Source organism: Bemisia tabaci, chromosome 8, assembly GCF_918797505.1.
Source record: "Bemisia tabaci chromosome 8, PGI_BMITA_v3".
Taxonomy (NCBI): domain Eukaryota; kingdom Metazoa; phylum Arthropoda; class Insecta; order Hemiptera; family Aleyrodidae; genus Bemisia; species Bemisia tabaci.
The window spans coordinates 8,695,460-8,713,374 of NC_092800.1; the positions used below are offsets into that span (position 1 = coordinate 8,695,460).

General features: G+C 34.5%; 1 protein-coding gene across 6 annotated transcripts in view; it reads left to right on the plus strand.

Annotated features, from left to right (window-relative positions):
* Positions 1 to 17,915, plus strand: part of rdgB (retinal degeneration B) — a 139,574-nt gene that overhangs the window by 114,663 nt on the left and 6,996 nt on the right. For 5 of the 6 annotated variants that reach the window (XM_072303767.1, XM_019060371.2, XM_072303768.1 and 2 more), the window contains 19 exons: positions 222 to 350; positions 633 to 834; positions 1,213 to 1,376; positions 2,477 to 2,575; positions 3,285 to 3,443; positions 3,916 to 4,078; positions 5,177 to 5,394; positions 6,141 to 6,233; positions 6,720 to 6,789; positions 7,071 to 7,186; positions 7,770 to 7,940; positions 8,886 to 9,032; positions 9,727 to 9,875; positions 10,889 to 11,005; positions 11,565 to 11,673; positions 13,298 to 13,454; positions 14,597 to 14,746; positions 15,192 to 15,372; positions 15,633 to 15,901. In XM_072303767.1, the coding sequence (XP_072159868.1) occupies positions 222 to 350; positions 633 to 834; positions 1,213 to 1,376; positions 2,477 to 2,575; positions 3,285 to 3,443; positions 3,916 to 4,078; positions 5,177 to 5,394; positions 6,141 to 6,233; positions 6,720 to 6,789; positions 7,071 to 7,186; positions 7,770 to 7,940; positions 8,886 to 9,032; positions 9,727 to 9,875; positions 10,889 to 11,005; positions 11,565 to 11,673; positions 13,298 to 13,454; positions 14,597 to 14,746; positions 15,192 to 15,372; positions 15,633 to 15,901 (2,863 nt within the window). Of the gene's footprint in view, positions 1 to 221; positions 351 to 632; positions 835 to 1,212; positions 1,377 to 2,476; positions 2,576 to 3,284; positions 3,444 to 3,915; positions 4,079 to 5,176; positions 5,395 to 6,140; positions 6,234 to 6,719; positions 6,790 to 7,070; positions 7,187 to 7,769; positions 7,941 to 8,885; positions 9,033 to 9,726; positions 9,876 to 10,888; positions 11,006 to 11,564; positions 11,674 to 13,297; positions 13,455 to 14,596; positions 14,747 to 15,191; positions 15,373 to 15,632; positions 15,902 to 17,385; positions 17,493 to 17,915 lie in introns of all 6 variants that reach the window. The other variant, XR_002010162.2, reaches the window with a different exon arrangement.

The window sequence follows — 17,915 nt, forward strand, 5'->3', positions numbered from 1 at the left end:
TGTGATGATTAGTGTATTGGGCAAAAAAATACAAGTAATTTACAATCATAAAGTCTGGTAGTTTCCCAGCTTACTTTGAGGAGCAAAAATTTGGATACAAAGTAGGGTCAATGTGCCTACCAAAGAGAGTATTATTCTACAGAAAAATGCAAAAAAACTTGCATTTGTTTGATTTTGAAATAAATTCAATTCAATTTCATCATTCTCCTTTCTTTATTTAGCTTTGCGGAAAACGATGGTTAGAGCTCACATTCAAGCCTGGGCGTGGATGGATGAGTGGTGGGGTCTCACGATGGAAGACATACGGAAAATCGAGCAAGAGACGCAAGAGGCCCTCCGAATGACAATGGGTAAGTGTAAATACAGTAAAAAACAGGCCCTCATCAAAATATGCATTTGGAGGAAAACAATTTAAAATGTTGTGTCCTCATAAATTACTCTGAACAATCAAACTGAAGCATTCCAACAGCCATGAAACTCTTAAGGTTCTGTGTGAGGATTCTAACAGGAAGTTATAGGAAATCTAATTTATAAGTTTGTTCCTTCCTTTGTAATTGAAGAAAAAAAGTGAAATCTTTGAAAAATTGTCAACCTATGTAAGATGTGTTAATTACGTCTGTGTGTCCTCTCAGGTGGTGATAGTAATCAGGACATTTCAGAGGATGAAGATGGTGAGACTGCAAAAACCATTACAGCCAAATCGTCCTCGACAGCTTTAAGTAGTACGGATCAAACTGAACAGGGTAATGTAACTTCAGAAAGTGTGAAGAGGCCACCATCGCACCCTACTACCTTAATGCCGAGCTCACATGAACATGCAGAATCTAGTACAAAGTAAGTACTGTGTGTGCCGTTTGCTTACAGCACAGAAATAAAAATGTCGTTCTAAATTCAAATTAAAGCTTTCTCTCCACGCACTAGTGTGGCCAAACAGTGAGATGATAACTAAGTTTATGGTTAAAAATTGCATAGGTAAAGTTCTAAGAATAAACCCTTAGCACAACCGTAGTTTCGTGTAATTCTAGAGGATATTTACTGATATTTACCACAACATATAAAAATGTTGCAAATTTTTTTATTACAGTCACTCTTAAATACTCAGGTGTAAAGGTGTACTCTCTTGAGGAAATTTACTTTTGTATCATTTCAAGTTTACTGCAAGTTTGTTACTTTGATCTGAATGTTATATTTATTATATTCCATTTTTTTCAGGCCTTCTGATAGCCAAAAGAAGTGGCGGCACGACTCCAAACCGCAACTTCACTCCCCCAATCAAAACTATGAAGCTCTTGCCTCTAGTTGGAGAATGGATAGTATTGTAGGTGATTCAGACTCAGGTCAGAGTGAAGATGATGATGAATTTTTCGACTGTCAAGGTATCAGTTGTTATTTATTCTTTTATCTTTCTCCTGTAATGATCTTAGGTTTGAAGCACTTGCTCATGTGAACTCGTAATTCACCTCCATTAGGAGAAAAAATTACCATAATACATCAAACACAGATTACCAATTTTTATTGTGTACTCAACCAAATTTTATTTAAAATTATTGTAATCTACTACAAGAACCTTATGCCATGTGTCCATCTACATCAATTAAATTGTCAAAGGTATTAAGAAACAATCAATAACTACATATTACAGGTAACATCAAATATTACAGATTATCTAGAGAATCAGGAGTTTTAGAATTCTCTGTCTTGGAACTTTCTGTCTTTGTAAGAAAACCTTTAATGTTTAAATTATTCCTCCAAAGCATTTTGATCTTTGCGCAAAACAAGGTATGAAAATATACCAGATTTTTTCGACTTGTAGACATGGAGAGGAATTCATTCAAATGTTCTTTAAAATGGAATATATTTTATTTTGTATTAAAACTGACCTGTTCTTTTGAAAAGATTGGAATAACAAATGAAAGGGAAAAAAATTTACAGAAATACCAAACTTAAAAAATGCTAAAATATCTATAAATAATGATGGTATTTGAAAAAAAATCAACCGTACAACATTTTGCTGTCAGCTGGAGTATGTAACATCTCTCTTACCTAACGTAAAATTTTACCACAATATAATGGGGAAAAAAATATTAGAATCATCTTTTTAGTCTGAGGTTGATGCATCTATTCCTTTACCATTGTAACTTATAAGGAAGTTTTAAGTTAGTCAAATATTCATCTGAGCATCAACCAGAAACATAAGGAAAGCACCCTCTCTTGAAGGTTTTAAATTTGAACAGCAGGATCTTATTATTGTCATCGGTATATCATTCAGAAACATCGACTTGCCGATTCATGAAATTAAATCAATGTCAATAAATTGGACACGTATTCCATTTTATATGCAGTTTTTGCTTTTTTAGGCTGAATGTCGAAAGAGAATGTTAAGTCATGCCACTTGGTTTTCTGTGGAACCTTTTATTCGATACAAAACTGTATACGAGCTAAATTGAAGAGAAGTTTATTTTGTTTTTTGTTACAGAAAACGCGGAAGATTCGTCGTCATTAGCAAAATGGAGTTCAATGGAACTCCTGAATGAAGATGAAGCAGATCCTTCTCCTTTGCCAGCAGATAAACAAGGTGAGTTATCAAAATGGTATGATTTATTTCTTTAAAATCATATTGCAAAAAAAAACCAAGCATTTTTCCTCTCATAATTGAATCGGGACGTGCAAAAACCGCCAATGTCAATTTTTCCAGTCTTCAGTTTTTTTGAGTTGATAATACTTTTTGGAGTTGGGTGCAACCACTAAAGTGACGTTAATACTCGTCTCCGGGTTAACTTAATCCCAAAACGAGTCCTTTCATCACTTATATGGTTGTATCAACTTTTTTAAAGTATTATCAACTCAAAAAACTGAAGACTGGAAAAATGGACATTAGCAGTTTTCCCACGTCCCGATTCAATTGTCTTTAAACTTTTTTGCTTCCTGCGGAAAGTCAGTACAAAAATTTTAATCATCTTGGATTATTCTCGAGGTCATTGTTTGAATGAATCCTGTTTGATTTAAAATAATTGATAATTGCCAATTAAAATTGTTTGAAAATCTTTCGTAAAAACCAGTTGAAGAAAGAAAAAGACACACTCACTCCCAGTACACAATTCATGAAAAATTCAACTGCATTATCATTTTGACCCAAAAACATCCACCATCGAGCCTTGAATATTATCAGAAAAGTAAAATTTTTACCTTCTGGGATACAACACTTGTACAGCACTAATTTATTTATTAATTAATTTTCTATTACAACAAACTAACTCTAAATAATTCTTGTCCCTACTTTTCAGATGATAGTATATTTTCTCAAACGTTCTTAAAACGAGCTGCCAGTGAACGAGGGCGGAGTGTTGATGTGTCGTGTCCTGATTCGCCTCTCCCTGCAGGACACGTACAGACGTGTAAATACAACACGCTACTCCTCGTTTTACATGCCGGTAGCGTTTTAGGTAAGTTCAGATTTGTTCATTGCAAACGAGGAACTACTTTTTTACTTCCCTTCACTCTCAATGCAAAATCTGGAATATCAGAGTTTCAAAATTCATTATTGAAAAAAACGGTCGTCTCCACATGATACACTCTAAAACTATTGTAGAGATTAATTTCTTGCATATTTTTAATTTCTTTGCTCATGCCTTAGATTTATCTACAAATGAATCCGTAAGAGGATAGTATGCCTCTTTCACCATAAATTTCAAGACTACTTTTACACCAGATATTTGATTAGCTTTTACCAAATTGCTCTATTTATTTCATCATGTTTAGTGACTAAAGAGTGTCCAAGTAACATTTTCTCGAATGACCTGCAGATTATGTGGACTTTTCTTCGTCAAAACTGGCGGACAGCCAATTTACTCAATACCTTTATTATTTAGCAATTTTTTACTTCATTTTATCTATATTCTTTATATTTTTTTGCAGATGCGAATATTGATACTGCTGCCAAAAAATCTGATGTCTTAACATTCCGGGGAGCATTTGAATCTGTGATGCGTCAACACTATCCATCCATGCTTGGTCGAATAGCCATTAAATTAGTCTCTTGCCCATCAATATGTACTGATAGTTTAAGTATTCTTTCAAGGTATGTATGAAATTTACTCTTAACAATAAATTATCATATATCCGTCCAAACCCTGAACTCCTTGTAAAAAGTGAGCCAATTCTAAACTGTCAAATTCAGTCCATCTCTTAATACAAAAAATAGGATAAATTTTAGGGGTCCGGGAAGCTGCGTTTTTCAAAGCGGTGGCAAATTTTATTGAACACTGGGAAATACATGAAAAATACATTCATTAAATTTTCCCCCTCTTCCCTTAAATTTTGAGAATGAATTTTTATCGAGATGCCAGCAGATCTAAGATTTTTTTTTTTAAATTTGTCATCGGTTTTGCTTTAATGATCAAGGAATGATGAATAATAAAAATATGAATGTAAAAAATATAATAAAAAATAAAAAAAATATGATGGAATTGAGGTTAGGAGACAAGAGACGGCGCTAAATAACGTAAATAATGCGGAACGGCCGCAAGCGCATGCGCAAAGAACCGGTTCACGCTATCCATCAATCATCAGCATTTGGCATCGATTGCGAAAGAGCGCTAAAATTTGAATTACGGCGTTCGTTACCGCGAAATCTTTGCTTCGCTTTTTCCGACCTTTCGATTCGTTTTGCAAAGCAAAGCAAGTGCGAAGCTTCGCAGACCCCTAATAAATTTACTCCTGTTTTGGAATTTACTGAAGCTTATGATATTGTCCATAAGGAAAGTGAAAAAGTCTATGTGAAAAGAAACTCCAAAGATATATCGTCTGAACCTTTCTGACGAGTGTCAACAAGCAATTTAACACACAAAATTGTTGGAGCAAATCAAAGTAGTGTTTTAAATATTCCACTTCAAAAACTGTAGATTTACATGAAAGCTGTTTCAAGTGTTAATCTGCCGTTTTTAAAGTGTGTCACATACAGCAAGTATCATTCGATGAACTTGCAGTTTGGCACTAACTTCTAACGAAGAAAAGTTCAAGCCAGAGTATTTTTGACCTATTTTCTTTACTACTTTTAATCTAAAAAGATTTTAGTCAATGATAATTTGTTAATAAATTGTTTATATTTTCTTCAATCCTCATTTACATTTTGTATTTGCCATAAGTAAGTCTGATTCAGCCTTTCTTTCTTTTCCAGTTTAAATCCTTACAGTTTTGATGTTTCGCCATCTTGTTCGGATGCACCTCATGTGACACACGATTCAATTCCAATCGGTGCCGTTCCTGTCTTAGCTAGTTCTGCAAATGGATACAAGGAAACAATTAATAAAGTGATAGCCGCTGCCAATAAAGTGTACGCTGACTTTATCAAATCTCCAGAAGGGCAGGGTTTCAATGGACAAATTTGTTTCATAGGTAAGTAATAGCCCCCGGTTAATTTTATGGCTTCAATTTTAATATTTTAAAATTATTTCCTGGGTTAATGAAAGAAATAATTATTTTAAAACCTTTTATCTGTATTATCTATAACCAGCATCACCTGGAATTTGATTAAGCTTATAATCCCTCTTTTATTTTTTGGAGGCTCCTTTTTCAAGATGGATTTTTCTTTTACTAATGACTGAATTTCAATTTATTTTCCTCCGTTCTTTTTTGAAACTTCATTAATATGTTTTAAGTTATGAGTTAATTTGAGTGGAAATAAACATTTTTACTTATAAATATGTTCTTTTATTTTGCTCTTGTTTTGTTTTAAGTGAGGAAACTTTGAAAACGTATAAATTTAGCTAATCCAATGCATTTCCAGAAAATTTGATGAAAACTGAAAACAAATTTAGAATATTTATTTTCTTTTTATAATCATTTTTTTAAAATTATCATCTTTCTAATATTCTACACCTCTAAAGTTTCTGTCTAAGAATGTTTTGAAACCAACAAACCAAAGTTTAAAAAAAAATTAGAACCTGAAATGTACCTCCAGTCTAGTCTGAATCAGTCTTTTTAAGATTCAGGTGGGTTTACAGAATTGGCTGTCACCCTCTCAAGTAGAGTGTTGCAGCGAAATAATCTGGCTCATTTTCATTGTTAAATCGTTTAGTTATTTAATCATAATTTTTGAATCTCCATTTAATTCCTAAAGTCTAGTTTTAATGTATCCACAGGTGACTCAATGGGTTCAATTTTAGGATATGATGCTTTATGCCGTTCGGGTAAAGCTGATGATGACAATCTAGAGTCTGAAACAGTAACAACAGGTAATTTTATCACCTAATTTATTTGACTCAGATGTCCTAAAGCTCTCTTTAAACTGCTTCAATCTTTCAGTTTTGATAATTTTATATCTGTCTGTTCTACAAAATGCTGAATCTAGCGGCAACTTTTAATGAAAAAAGATTCAGTGTAGAGTGTTTGACCATAAAACCTGAATATCGCGCTTTCTACTTCTTAGGACTACGTTTTAAGTGAATTTTTAATCAATTTCTATAGTTTAATGCCCTCTAAAGCCTCTAAATTTCTATCCAAGTAGTAAGGAACTGAATAATTATTACTTATCTTGCCACTGTCTTCTGTCTCAAGGTGTGCGGAAAAATAATCTTTCATTTAAGATGAGAGAAAGTGGCACATTTTATCCATCAATCCCTCCAGAAAGAACCAATATTTTACTTATACTTATCTAGATAGATTTGTTTGTAATGATTTGATTTGTTTGTAATGAGTAACTTTATTTTATGTCTTTGCAGAGGAAGCCATCAGGCACTTAGATTCTACCAAATTACACGTTTCAGCGCCTTCCAGAAGATCATCAGCTGGGTAAATATTCCTATCAATGTCTTATTTAACTTTGTTTTTATTTGACTTCTAGTATTTTTTCTTCTTCTGAAAATGCCTTTAATGAAAAAAATTACCCACATTAAGAGCAGAAAGCTTTGCGTTGAGGCCCGAAGAACATCATCTCAAAAAATATCAAAATTTAGCCTGCGCCAAATTTCTCAGTATTGTGTGTGTAGTCCTTTAAATGTAGATGAAGTATCCCTACAAATAAAAGTGAATTAATTTAATATCTAATTTTTCTTTTCTATTTGATATTTCAGTGAACATGGCGGACAAAACAGACTTGATTTTGAAGTGAACGAGCTTTTCATGTTTGGTTCTCCTCTATCACTTGTTTTAGCTTATCGAAAAATTTCTGAACCTGATGGGAAATCCAGTAAGTAAAAATGTTCCTCACACTACCCAGTAAATATTATTAAAAACTGTAGTGTTGAAAGCCTTTTTTTTTATTTGTTCAAAGTCATCATTTATGGGCAAAGCCCATTTACCGAAACAAAATATTACTTTTGAAAACAAAATTTAACCAGAAAAACGAATAACTTTTTCCCCCTTTGTTTTACAAAAGTATTGTATCAATGACAAAATAATATGTACGTAGTCTCAAATCTAAATTCATCTCACTTCTTAATATGATTTTTACAAGCCATTTTTATATTTTATCAATTGTTTATCTGAAATTTATCATCCTAATAATTTTTTGTAACATGTAAGTCTTAACTGATTTTCAATTCCATTTTATCAGTAAACTTGAATGTAAAACCAAGTCCAACTTAGCCCTTTCATTAGCCCACATATGAGAATTGTACCCACCAAAATTCACTCAAAACAGAAAAATAAAACTTTCACCTTTAATAATTTTGCTTTTCCAAGTGCGTCCTGCATGTTGTTTCGATAAATTTTTTTCATTATAATGTTCCACTCTTATACCAGTTTTAATCATCGAGCATTTTTCATTTCAGATCCGATCATGAGACCAGGTGTATCACAAGTGTACAACTTGTTTCATCCGACTGATCCCGTTGCTGCTCGGCTAGAACCACTCTTATCTGCAAGGTTCTCAATGGTCCCTCCAGTTAATATCCCGCGTTATCAAAAATATCCTCTAGGAGATGGTCAGCCATACCATTTGCGTAAGTATTCTTCATTCTTTTACATTTGTCATTTTTCTGTGGGGAACAGCCGTGAAGAGTCAACATGTATGACTGTCAAAAGACTCAAAATAGACAAAAGACTCGAAATAGACAAAAGACTCAACGACACTAGTGCCAAACAACTCATAATTGAGGTATTTGTATTACTACTCAGAAGAGCATTTCATAAAAATGTTGGCATAAAAACACCTGAAAATGTCAAACCTAACCAAAGTTATGATGGTTTGAAGTTCGCAATCCAAAGAATATTGTTCCAAAAAGAGACATATAGGCAAAGTTTGCCAGGTTTGAAGTTCATTGATTTTGGATTGAAATGCTACTGTATACCCTGTCTAGATCAAAGAAACTGCTAGAGACTGCCCAAAACTTGTGCTGACAGCAATCATACAACATAAGTTTTCAAATGAAAAAGAAATTCGTAGACATGTCTTCGCTAATGTAACTTGCAAAGTAGATACGTATATTTTGGATCGATTTGTCAATGCTTTTTTGTTTATCGGTACCATTTGCTCCTCCGCCTCAACATAATATTCTGTTAGTTTTTTAGGAAGATTTTCTATCTGCTCAAAAATATATGTGTCATCATTCTTAAGCTTTTTAATGTAAACGTGGAAAGTATTACTTGTCTCTCATTACCCAATTTAGAGTTAGATATATATACGTTGATTGGTACTGTAATTTATGCTGTCAGATTATTTGCTCAACTTTATCACTGCATGTACATTTTAGCGCAGATTTGCTGTATTTTTATACCTACACATTACTAATGTCTCCAAAGTCAGATTGTAGATCTCATGTTTTTTTAGTTACATTGTAACAGTCCATTATAAGACTCAAAAGCATTTTTTGTTCTAAATGATAGGTTGTACCTCTTTTTTTCATGATTATGATTTCTGTGATTGTTTTTATTTTTTTTCTTTGTAGTGGAGGTTGTCCTTGCCAATCCTCAGATATTTTCGGAAAATCTCACTGTAGCCACAACATTCCATGCCCGTAGATTATCCGAAGCCAGTATTGTAAGCAATGTCTCTGGCGTAATGGACACCTTACCCATCTGTACAATTAATCATTGTGAGTATGACGAAAAAATGTTATTCGAAGTATCAGCGTAGCTCTGTACTCACAAAACTTGTCAAGCATTTAGCATTCTTTCATGTTAAATCGCTTTCAAAGTATTGCACTTGTATGCTCCCTAGTCAAATAATAAATTAAGATCACCGGTTAGAAACTTACTTAGACCCATCTTATGGCAGTTTTAGCTATGATTCTGAATATTTTTTACGGACAAATTCTTCTCATCTCTCCTTTTGGGAAATGTTACTAATGCTCAGTATCAAAGCCTTTATCTAAAGACATAAATAATTATTTTAATGAGTGGTGTACAAAAATAATCCTTTCAAGAAGAGCTTGATATCACTTGATTTTTACGGCACTGCTGCCATTCACAGTAATAAAACTGTAACTCCATTCTGAATTTTTTAATTTTTATTCTGTCTAAACACTCAATTGAAAGACGCTTTTATCCTCTATATTTTCAGAATGATCAGGTTATACTATTAGGAACTCAAATTGAAATAATTATGCTAGAAAATAATCAAGCAGCACAGTAATAGAGAATTTTGTTAGAGTACATATTGCAAAGGTTGCGAATGGAGTTACGGCGTCCTCACCGTGTCCGGCAGATTATTGCATCTATTTTTAAGTTTTCTGTACCTGTTCTTTGCTTTCATCAACTAATTTTTACTCCAATAATTTTTCGAACCAGTGGTCCAAAAGTGGTGGGGTGTGAAACGACTGGATTTTGCTCTCTACTGTCCGGAAGGACTCTCTAATTTCCCAACGAATGCACTTCCGCACTTATTCCACGCAAGTTATTGGGAATCATCCGATGTGATAGCTTTTATTTTAAGACAGGTAAAGATAATCTGCATTATTTTGCCAGTTTTAGCAGGGTGTAACAGAGACAGCAACCGAGAAAAAAAATTGTTTTTACGATTTGAAGCCAAAAGGAAAGTTTAACAAAACAATAGCGCCAATTCCACAAAATGATCATGAATGAAAGTGTGAATGAATCAGTCACGCTAGTCACAGAATTGTATTTTGATGCTTGATTCTTGTAGATTAGCCATAAACAATAAGATCAGTTCTCACTGTAACTTTTTAGGTTTAATATAAACAGAGATATGTTGCTTTGAAAAATTCAGTTTATGATGTCATCAACCGCGGAAGTGACATTCATGGTTTCTTCTACCTTGGTTTCATCCAAATTTCACCTTGAGTAACCAGTGCAAATGTGTATCTTTCCGATTTATGAAAGCAAGATGGAAAAAATCGAGGGTGTCACTGTTGCGGTTGGGGTGACGTCATGAACTGGATTTTTTCAAAGCGCAATATCTCCATTGATATTGAGCACAGAAAGTTGCTGTTTGGATGGTTCTTATTATTTCTAGCTAATCTACAAGAGTCAAGTATCAAAACACGATTCTGTCTCCAACGCAACTGACTCATTAGGGGCATGTTGTATTTTGTTATGCTGAATTTCTAGTGATGCGAGAATGTAACTAAGTGCTCAACCTGAAATGATTAAAAGATAACAACACTAAGAAAAATTGAAAATCAGGATCGTCCAAAAAGAGATAATAAAACAGCAGGTACACTTATAAATGAAATAGACAAAAGTAATATTCTAATAACAGCTCCTTTGCTGTTTTTTGTCTTTGTTTTCCGGAAAGTTCTCTAATTAATAAATTTTCTTGATATCTCTGCAGTCTCCTGCCTTAGGTTTAGAAATAATTTTTCCTTGTTTATTCAATGTTCTCTGTACACGAAGAAAAGAAAGTTTACCTACAATAACATTCAATTTATTGATTTGTTTTGATTTCCTAATTTTTTTCTCGAAGGTTTCTAACTTTTTCTTCTCTTTGCAGCTTGGTCGCTTTGATTTTGCTATGAGTATGAACAATGATGAAAAAGAAATGAGTGGATTCAGCCCTGCTCAACCACGAGAAAAATGGATAAGGAAAAGAACATCTGTCAAGTTAAAGGTACATTTTTTTATTGCAAGAAAACTCTTACCACTCATTATGATTTCCATTTTGAAAAATTCGCTTTTTCCTGAAGTATTGCTTTAGTGTCATGACTGCTTTTGCTCTTTTAAGTTAGAGAAACATTCGAGCCTCAAAGGGCTCTTTCCTTACACCCTCAATGTACTTATTTACATTAATAATTAGTAAAAGTCTTGCATTTTTTTGATATTATGACTTATCAAAATTTTGCAAATTGGATGGCCTGCGCAGATAGACAAAGATAGCATTTTTGTGTATTTTCCGAAGGAAATACCGTATTTTTTACTTTATGTTCTCTCTCAAGGCCAAAAATAAGTTTTGATAGATGTTTTCCACAAAACTTGTTTTTATCAAGTTTATTGTTTATGTTCTTTATCAAACTTTGGTGAAAGAAATGAAGAGAAACGTTGAGAGCAGCGATGATTAAATCAGAATTTTTTTTTTTTTTTGAGTATAAAAAAATAAATCACATTTATCATCTCACCCAATATCATCTAACAACAATTAATTGATATTAAAAATAATTTGTGTCAAGCAGAATGTGACGTGCAATCATCGTGCGAATGATGTGATCGTCAAGGAAGGCGCCACTCAAACTCTGATCGCAAGATTCATGTATGGACCCTTAGATATGATTACTCTTACAGGTAAGATAATTTATTTAAACAAAAAACCTCATGATCTGATGTGATACGAGATTTGTAATTTTGTTATTCCACTGCCCTTGGAAGAAATGGTATCTCCTCATTGCATTAACCCTGAAGAACATAGGTAATTATTCAAATTAATTGTAAAATCAATTTTGCACTTGAATTACAAGCTGTTATACTCCGACCATGTGTTGTATGATCCCTTGTCTGATGATGTTCACAAATACATAATTCAAATTATTAAATTCAATGTGAGAGATTATTTTCTATCTCTAATGAACTACTCCTTGGAAGAATGGATGATCGTAAAATATCATAGAGGATATAAAAAGGTGCTAGGTAATCAGTGCCAAGACAAAAATTGAGATGAGCTGAAAGTGTTGAAAAGAGCCATGATGAAGAAAGAAGATTAAGGAGTAGCAAGAAATTGCTTCGAAGGTCAAAGTGAATCACAGATTGTAGTGGCACTCGAGAGTTAGAATGAGCTTCTCTAACTGCAATCTATTAGCGGCTCTGGTGCTTGCACTAGAGCTGCTATTCCGGACGGTCCCAGCTGGGGAGTATCAATGCAGCATGTTACATTGTGGAGACCGCGCGTTGGTTGATGGGAATCGGCGCCATTTTCGGCTATGTTCCTTGTCATGACTTTATTTTATTGCATACTGTTTTATTGTTAGTCAATGCTATGTTGTGTATTGTATTTTTGGAATCATGGTGATACAGTCAACAATTCAAAACTTGTTTGTGCTTTTATCTCGTGATGGAAAAAATGTACTTTACGTTCAAAATTTGAAAATTTGAATTTTAAAGTTTTCGCGGTTAAGGAAGCTTTAACCACTGGGTTGGAGCTTCCTAGTCATATTACTTGATATCAGCTGATAGCAAACAAAGGTTACCAGGGAAACCGTAAACGTCCAACTACCGTGGCCATCGGGGCGATTATTGAAATGACATCGACTCTATGTCGCCGCTTACGACAAGACATATAGCCCTATCTTAACCGTGTAATATATCGCAATTCGATATTCAAAACCATTACCTACAATTTCAGATATAAAAATGCAAATTTTTTGCAGCCTCGCTAAACGACTTATCAACCATGCATTCCAAAGTTTCTTATCACAGGGCTGTGAAAATATACAATCTAATAAATACAAAATAACCAAATATCTAAAAAGACAAAATTTCAGTTACAGTCAGTTTCAGTCTTATTGTTGCACAAACTAGTTATTTGACAAAAAAAGAAGATGATCACTCAATTGAAAGAAATTGGCGCCCAATCACAACGACAAGTTAAAAAAAATACTGTGGGAGAAATTTTTTAGGATGCGGACCTCCAAAGAGCCTTCAAAATTAAAAGTATACAACAAGTGATAGTGCCATGCATTCTGCATATCAAGGGCCAATACACATTTATACACCGGCTACGTAAATCTGCTAAGTTACTAAACATGAATCGACAGTTGTCGGATTGTACATCAGTGACAAAATGTGTCTAGGCCCTCATTCTTGACTACAACTACTGTCGCCAGAGCCGCTCTCCGACGCGAATGCGTTGGAGCTTCCTGCTTGTTTTTTTGTTGTATTCATGAAGCTCATCATCTTGCATTATGTTTTAAAGGTGAAAAAGTAGATGTCCATGTGATGAAAGACGTTCCTGGTGGAGAGTGGGAGTTGATGTCAACTGAAGTCACGGATAAAACTGGACGCATCACGTACACAATTCCTGAAAATAAAGCTCTTGGATTTGGTATCCATCCTGTAAAAATGGTTGTCAGGTATGTCACTTTTTTCACGCTGAGCATTTTTATTTTCATTTAGTACACACTGGATGGATATCAAAGTTTTGATTTCGAATAAAATAAAAACCAGACTGACTTTAGAATTTGGGCTGCGTATCATTTGTCAGGATTGAAATATTACAGAATAATATATCTTCGAAATCTCTTTCGAAGACTATGAAAAAATTAAGTTCTGTTTTGTTTTTTGTAATATTCTAATACTAGGGGGCTACGCCCCCTGGCCGCTACGCGGCCCAACCCCCTGAAGGCGCTCCGCGCCATCAATGGGCCGCTTCGCGGCCCTATTTTCACCCTCCTATCGGTGTTAGTTTTATTTTTCCCCTACAAAATTACGATATGAGGTATACTTTAATTTTAAACATTACTTAAAATTACTTTAAAATTAAAAGGCCTCGTTTTGGAATGACTGCTTGATGAAATATTGCAGTAAAACAATGCACAGTGATAGTCAAAGGTAATCATTAAGACTTCGTGGGTCGGGGATCGAACCCACACCGAGTTCAAAATGGACGCATTCGACGTCGTAGACGACTCGACCACCGCTCGACGTGTGGACACTGGCGCGAATCTTGTGTAGAAAAGTGTAGAGCTGATGCGCAGGCTACACAGCTACTGCGCAACCTCCTTGACCACTGCGCATCCTCCCGCGCATAGCGGTAGCAGTACCGGAGCATTCTGTAAACTCACTCACTTTTATAACGTGATTTTAAAAAAACCTGGGTCCTTTTTCCAAAATCTGATTACAGCGGGCTCATCTAGGGCCTATTACCTGTCGATTTACGCAAAAATCATGGAAATCGGCCCGGTAGAACGCTCAAACGAACTATGACAAAAAGTATAAATTTACATTGTTTAAATGGGAGAATTCGCAACTTTACCACGTAATATAAAAAAACCTGGGCCATATTTTGAAAATCTGAAAAGAGTTGGCTTATCTAGAGACAATTGCCCGTCGATTGCCGCAAAAATCATGAAAATCGGCCCGGTAGAACGCTGGAACTAAGCGTCACCAGTTTCGCAAAATTAGGAGGTCTCGGAGCTTATAGTATAGAAGATATTGTAATAATTCTTGAATCTTATTTTCTATAAACTTGAACATGTTTTCTTCGATTTTTCAGAGGAGACCACACATCTGTAGATTTTTATCTGGCCGTTGTTCCTCCAAAGACAGAGTGCGTAGTATTCAGTATTGACGGTTCTTTCACTGCCAGCGTATCGGTAACTGGACGAGATCCAAAAGTCAGAGCAGGGGCCGTCGATATTGTGAGGTATGCTTTCTTTTATTTTTTTCCGTTACTGAATTAATTGGAATGTTATTAATTCTTTCTGGGCAAGTAGGTAGAAAAACATACATATTATTTGAGAGACCTGTCCATATTTCAAGTTTTGCTTGAAGTCATTGCATCAGTGAGGGATTTGTTTTTTTGTTAATCTACAATTTTGAGTTAAAATTTTGTAAGGGATAGGAACTAGTCTCATCTAAGATCAATTATTTAGTAACAAGGTGATAAAATAGTGCCGGGTCTACACTATCCTAAATTTTTATAAATTCTGTTTAAATTTCAAGCTATGAAAAAGTCTAGAATGCATTATTTTATATTCTAAATAGTTATGTATGTAATGTAAAAAATGTATTGATCCTGGCTTGCCTTTCATTTATCCTCTTATTTGTTTGTGTGACTAATGCTATTTTTAAATTTTCCATCTTCTCAGGCATTGGCAAGAATTAGGTTATTTAATAATTTATATCACTGGGCGACCAGATATGCAACAAACACGGGTTCTTTCATGGCTGTCGCAACACAATTTCCCGCAAGGTCTTGTCTCGTTTGCGGATGGTCTCTCCACAGATCCTCTCGGCCACAAAACTGCCTACCTCAAAAATCTAATCCAGGTATCTAATATTATTTTCTTTTAATTCTCAACTTTGGTGAGCATCTATTGATACATGACTGTTGTGGATAGAGGCCATTCTCTCAGGAGAGAGATTTTTCCAAGTTGAATTTGGAAAGCTGGATTCAAGGTCTTTCCAAAAACTATCTCTAGGATCCTCAGAAACGAGTTTTTAACTGCTTGGTTCATTCCCTACAATTCTGTGCTGTCGTACATTTTAAGTAACAAGCAATATAATTGTAATTTTACTTCTGTTTCCAGGAGCATAACATGATTATTCATGCTGCGTATGGAAGTAGCAAAGATATAACAGTCTACACGAACATAGGTCTGAAACCTCGGCAAATCTACATAGTCGGCCGTGTGAGCAAAAAACATCATTCTCTAGCTACTGTTCTAAGTGAGGGGTATGCAGTACACTTGTCAACGTTGCTATGCCACGGTGGCTCTCGACCTGCACAGGGCAACGCTCGCATGGTCCTCTCTCCAAGGGGTTGTTTCGCTCACAACTCGTCGCTGCGGAGAAGAAGGCAAGTTTGTTTCCACATTCTGTTTTTTTCCCATTTTCTTAAGTGGACGAATGAATTTGTAGATCGTACATCTGTTTGTTCATAGCCTTAGAATTAGAGCCACTCAGTGCAGGAATAAATATGATGTGATCTGCAAATAAATATTTTAAGTCATTTTCTTAAAATATCACAAAAGTCACAGATGTGATTTTGAGACAATATTTTTGGGTTTTTTTTCTTGGTAGAAATCTAAAATGCATGTCCGAGAGAAATATACAAGTCAAGCTGGCCCAAAAATTTTAGCTTGGGACCGACATAAATCTTTTGCTGAAGGATCCTAATTTCATTTTTGTTCTTTTTACTTTGTCTTTAAAATACTTTAAAATTTCTGCAAGAAATCGTCAACTTTTAACTTCTTTGACAATCCTGGAAGATCTATTCTGGAATCTATTTTCAAAATTTCATTACTTGGAAATTCTTAGAAGTTTGATCAAAAACTTGAGCCCTTTTTAACCACCAGAATCTCCTCAAAAATTAAATGTTCGATGAAAGGTTGCTTCTCTCACATTGCATTGCAAATAAGTCTCTATAGGTATGTCGTTTTAAAGTGTAATTTGATTCTTAGTAAAAGGAGTTTTAGAAGTTTTTAATCAGAATGATTCCGTCCAATAGCCCTTACGTAAAGTCTAGAAGAAAAAACATAAGAAACTTTTTAAATGTTGATATTACGTTATGGGCTGCTCTTAAAATATGTAACGGTCTAAGAGAGCATAACGCCATTTTGTTTTTACATGTTAAAGGAAAGGGACCTGCATCACAAAAGTATTACAAGCAGGGGAAGGGGGTTGAAAAATCCAAAATTTGGCATTACCTATTTTATGAATGACCCTCGATCACATTTTTGCACTGAGTGGCTGGAACAAGGAAGGGTGATAGAATCATTGCATTCTGAAAGTAGTTCTGTCTCTAGGATGTGATTCTATGTAGGACGTCAGCAAAATTTGCAGACATTCTGATCACTATTTAGTTTTTTTCTAGTTCAGAAATTTAAAGTCAATAAATAAAACTAAGGTAGTTTGAGTGGTCTTTTTTTAGAAGTTTCAAAATTGCATGGATTGGAATTAGAAATTCAAGTCTAATTGATCTTATAAAAATTCACTCATTTTGGTTTCATAGTCAGATACGTATTCCTCTTCGTCCTAATTTATAAATTGACGTAAGTAAAAGAGATTTGCCTCTTGATGGTGAATTTAATGGTTTTACCAACAACATGAAGCTATTTTGACTATTAACCAGGATTCATAATGATTACAAAGTAAATTATGTTTGGCGCAAGTTGTGTGAGGAATTTTTCTCCGCAGGAAATAAAGAGCTAATAAGAAAGATGATGACAATATGACACCAGTTACGGTGTATCAATCTCATGAAAATCATCATTAGCGGAATTATTATTGTTCCATTTGTCACAGACGTATAATATTTCATTATATCTTTACATTATCCAGGTGAATTGCGTAACTAGTAAGAGCCCGTCATTTCACTCCACCCATAAAGAGTTACAGGCATTTCTGTACATAGCTTACTATATCTCCCTAGTTAATCATTAATTAATGTAAGTACTGATTCTGTCAATCACTTTGACCTGCACTCGAATCCAGTCCCCGAACCCTTACCCTCTCAGCTTGAACTACCACTATCCTGCAATTTTCAAACTAAAATTCAAATTCTGCACTAATTTTATGCATGTTGGTAAGTTATAATCTGGTTCCTCGCTGCATGGAAGTTTTGATGCTCATATATTTTTTGGTAGACATTCACAGGAGACTGGATCTTCTTATCCATAAGCAACTCTTTGTAACAGATATTTAATGTACATTTATGTCAAGATCAGAGGTTTAATGGTTTGAAGTTTAAAAATTACAAAACATACTTTGGTAGCTGAAGAAAAAAAACTGTTTTCAATTTAATCTGCAATGTTCAGAGCTCAAGTTGTTGACTTCAAATGTAATTTTGTGCCTTCTGTGGCATGGCAACG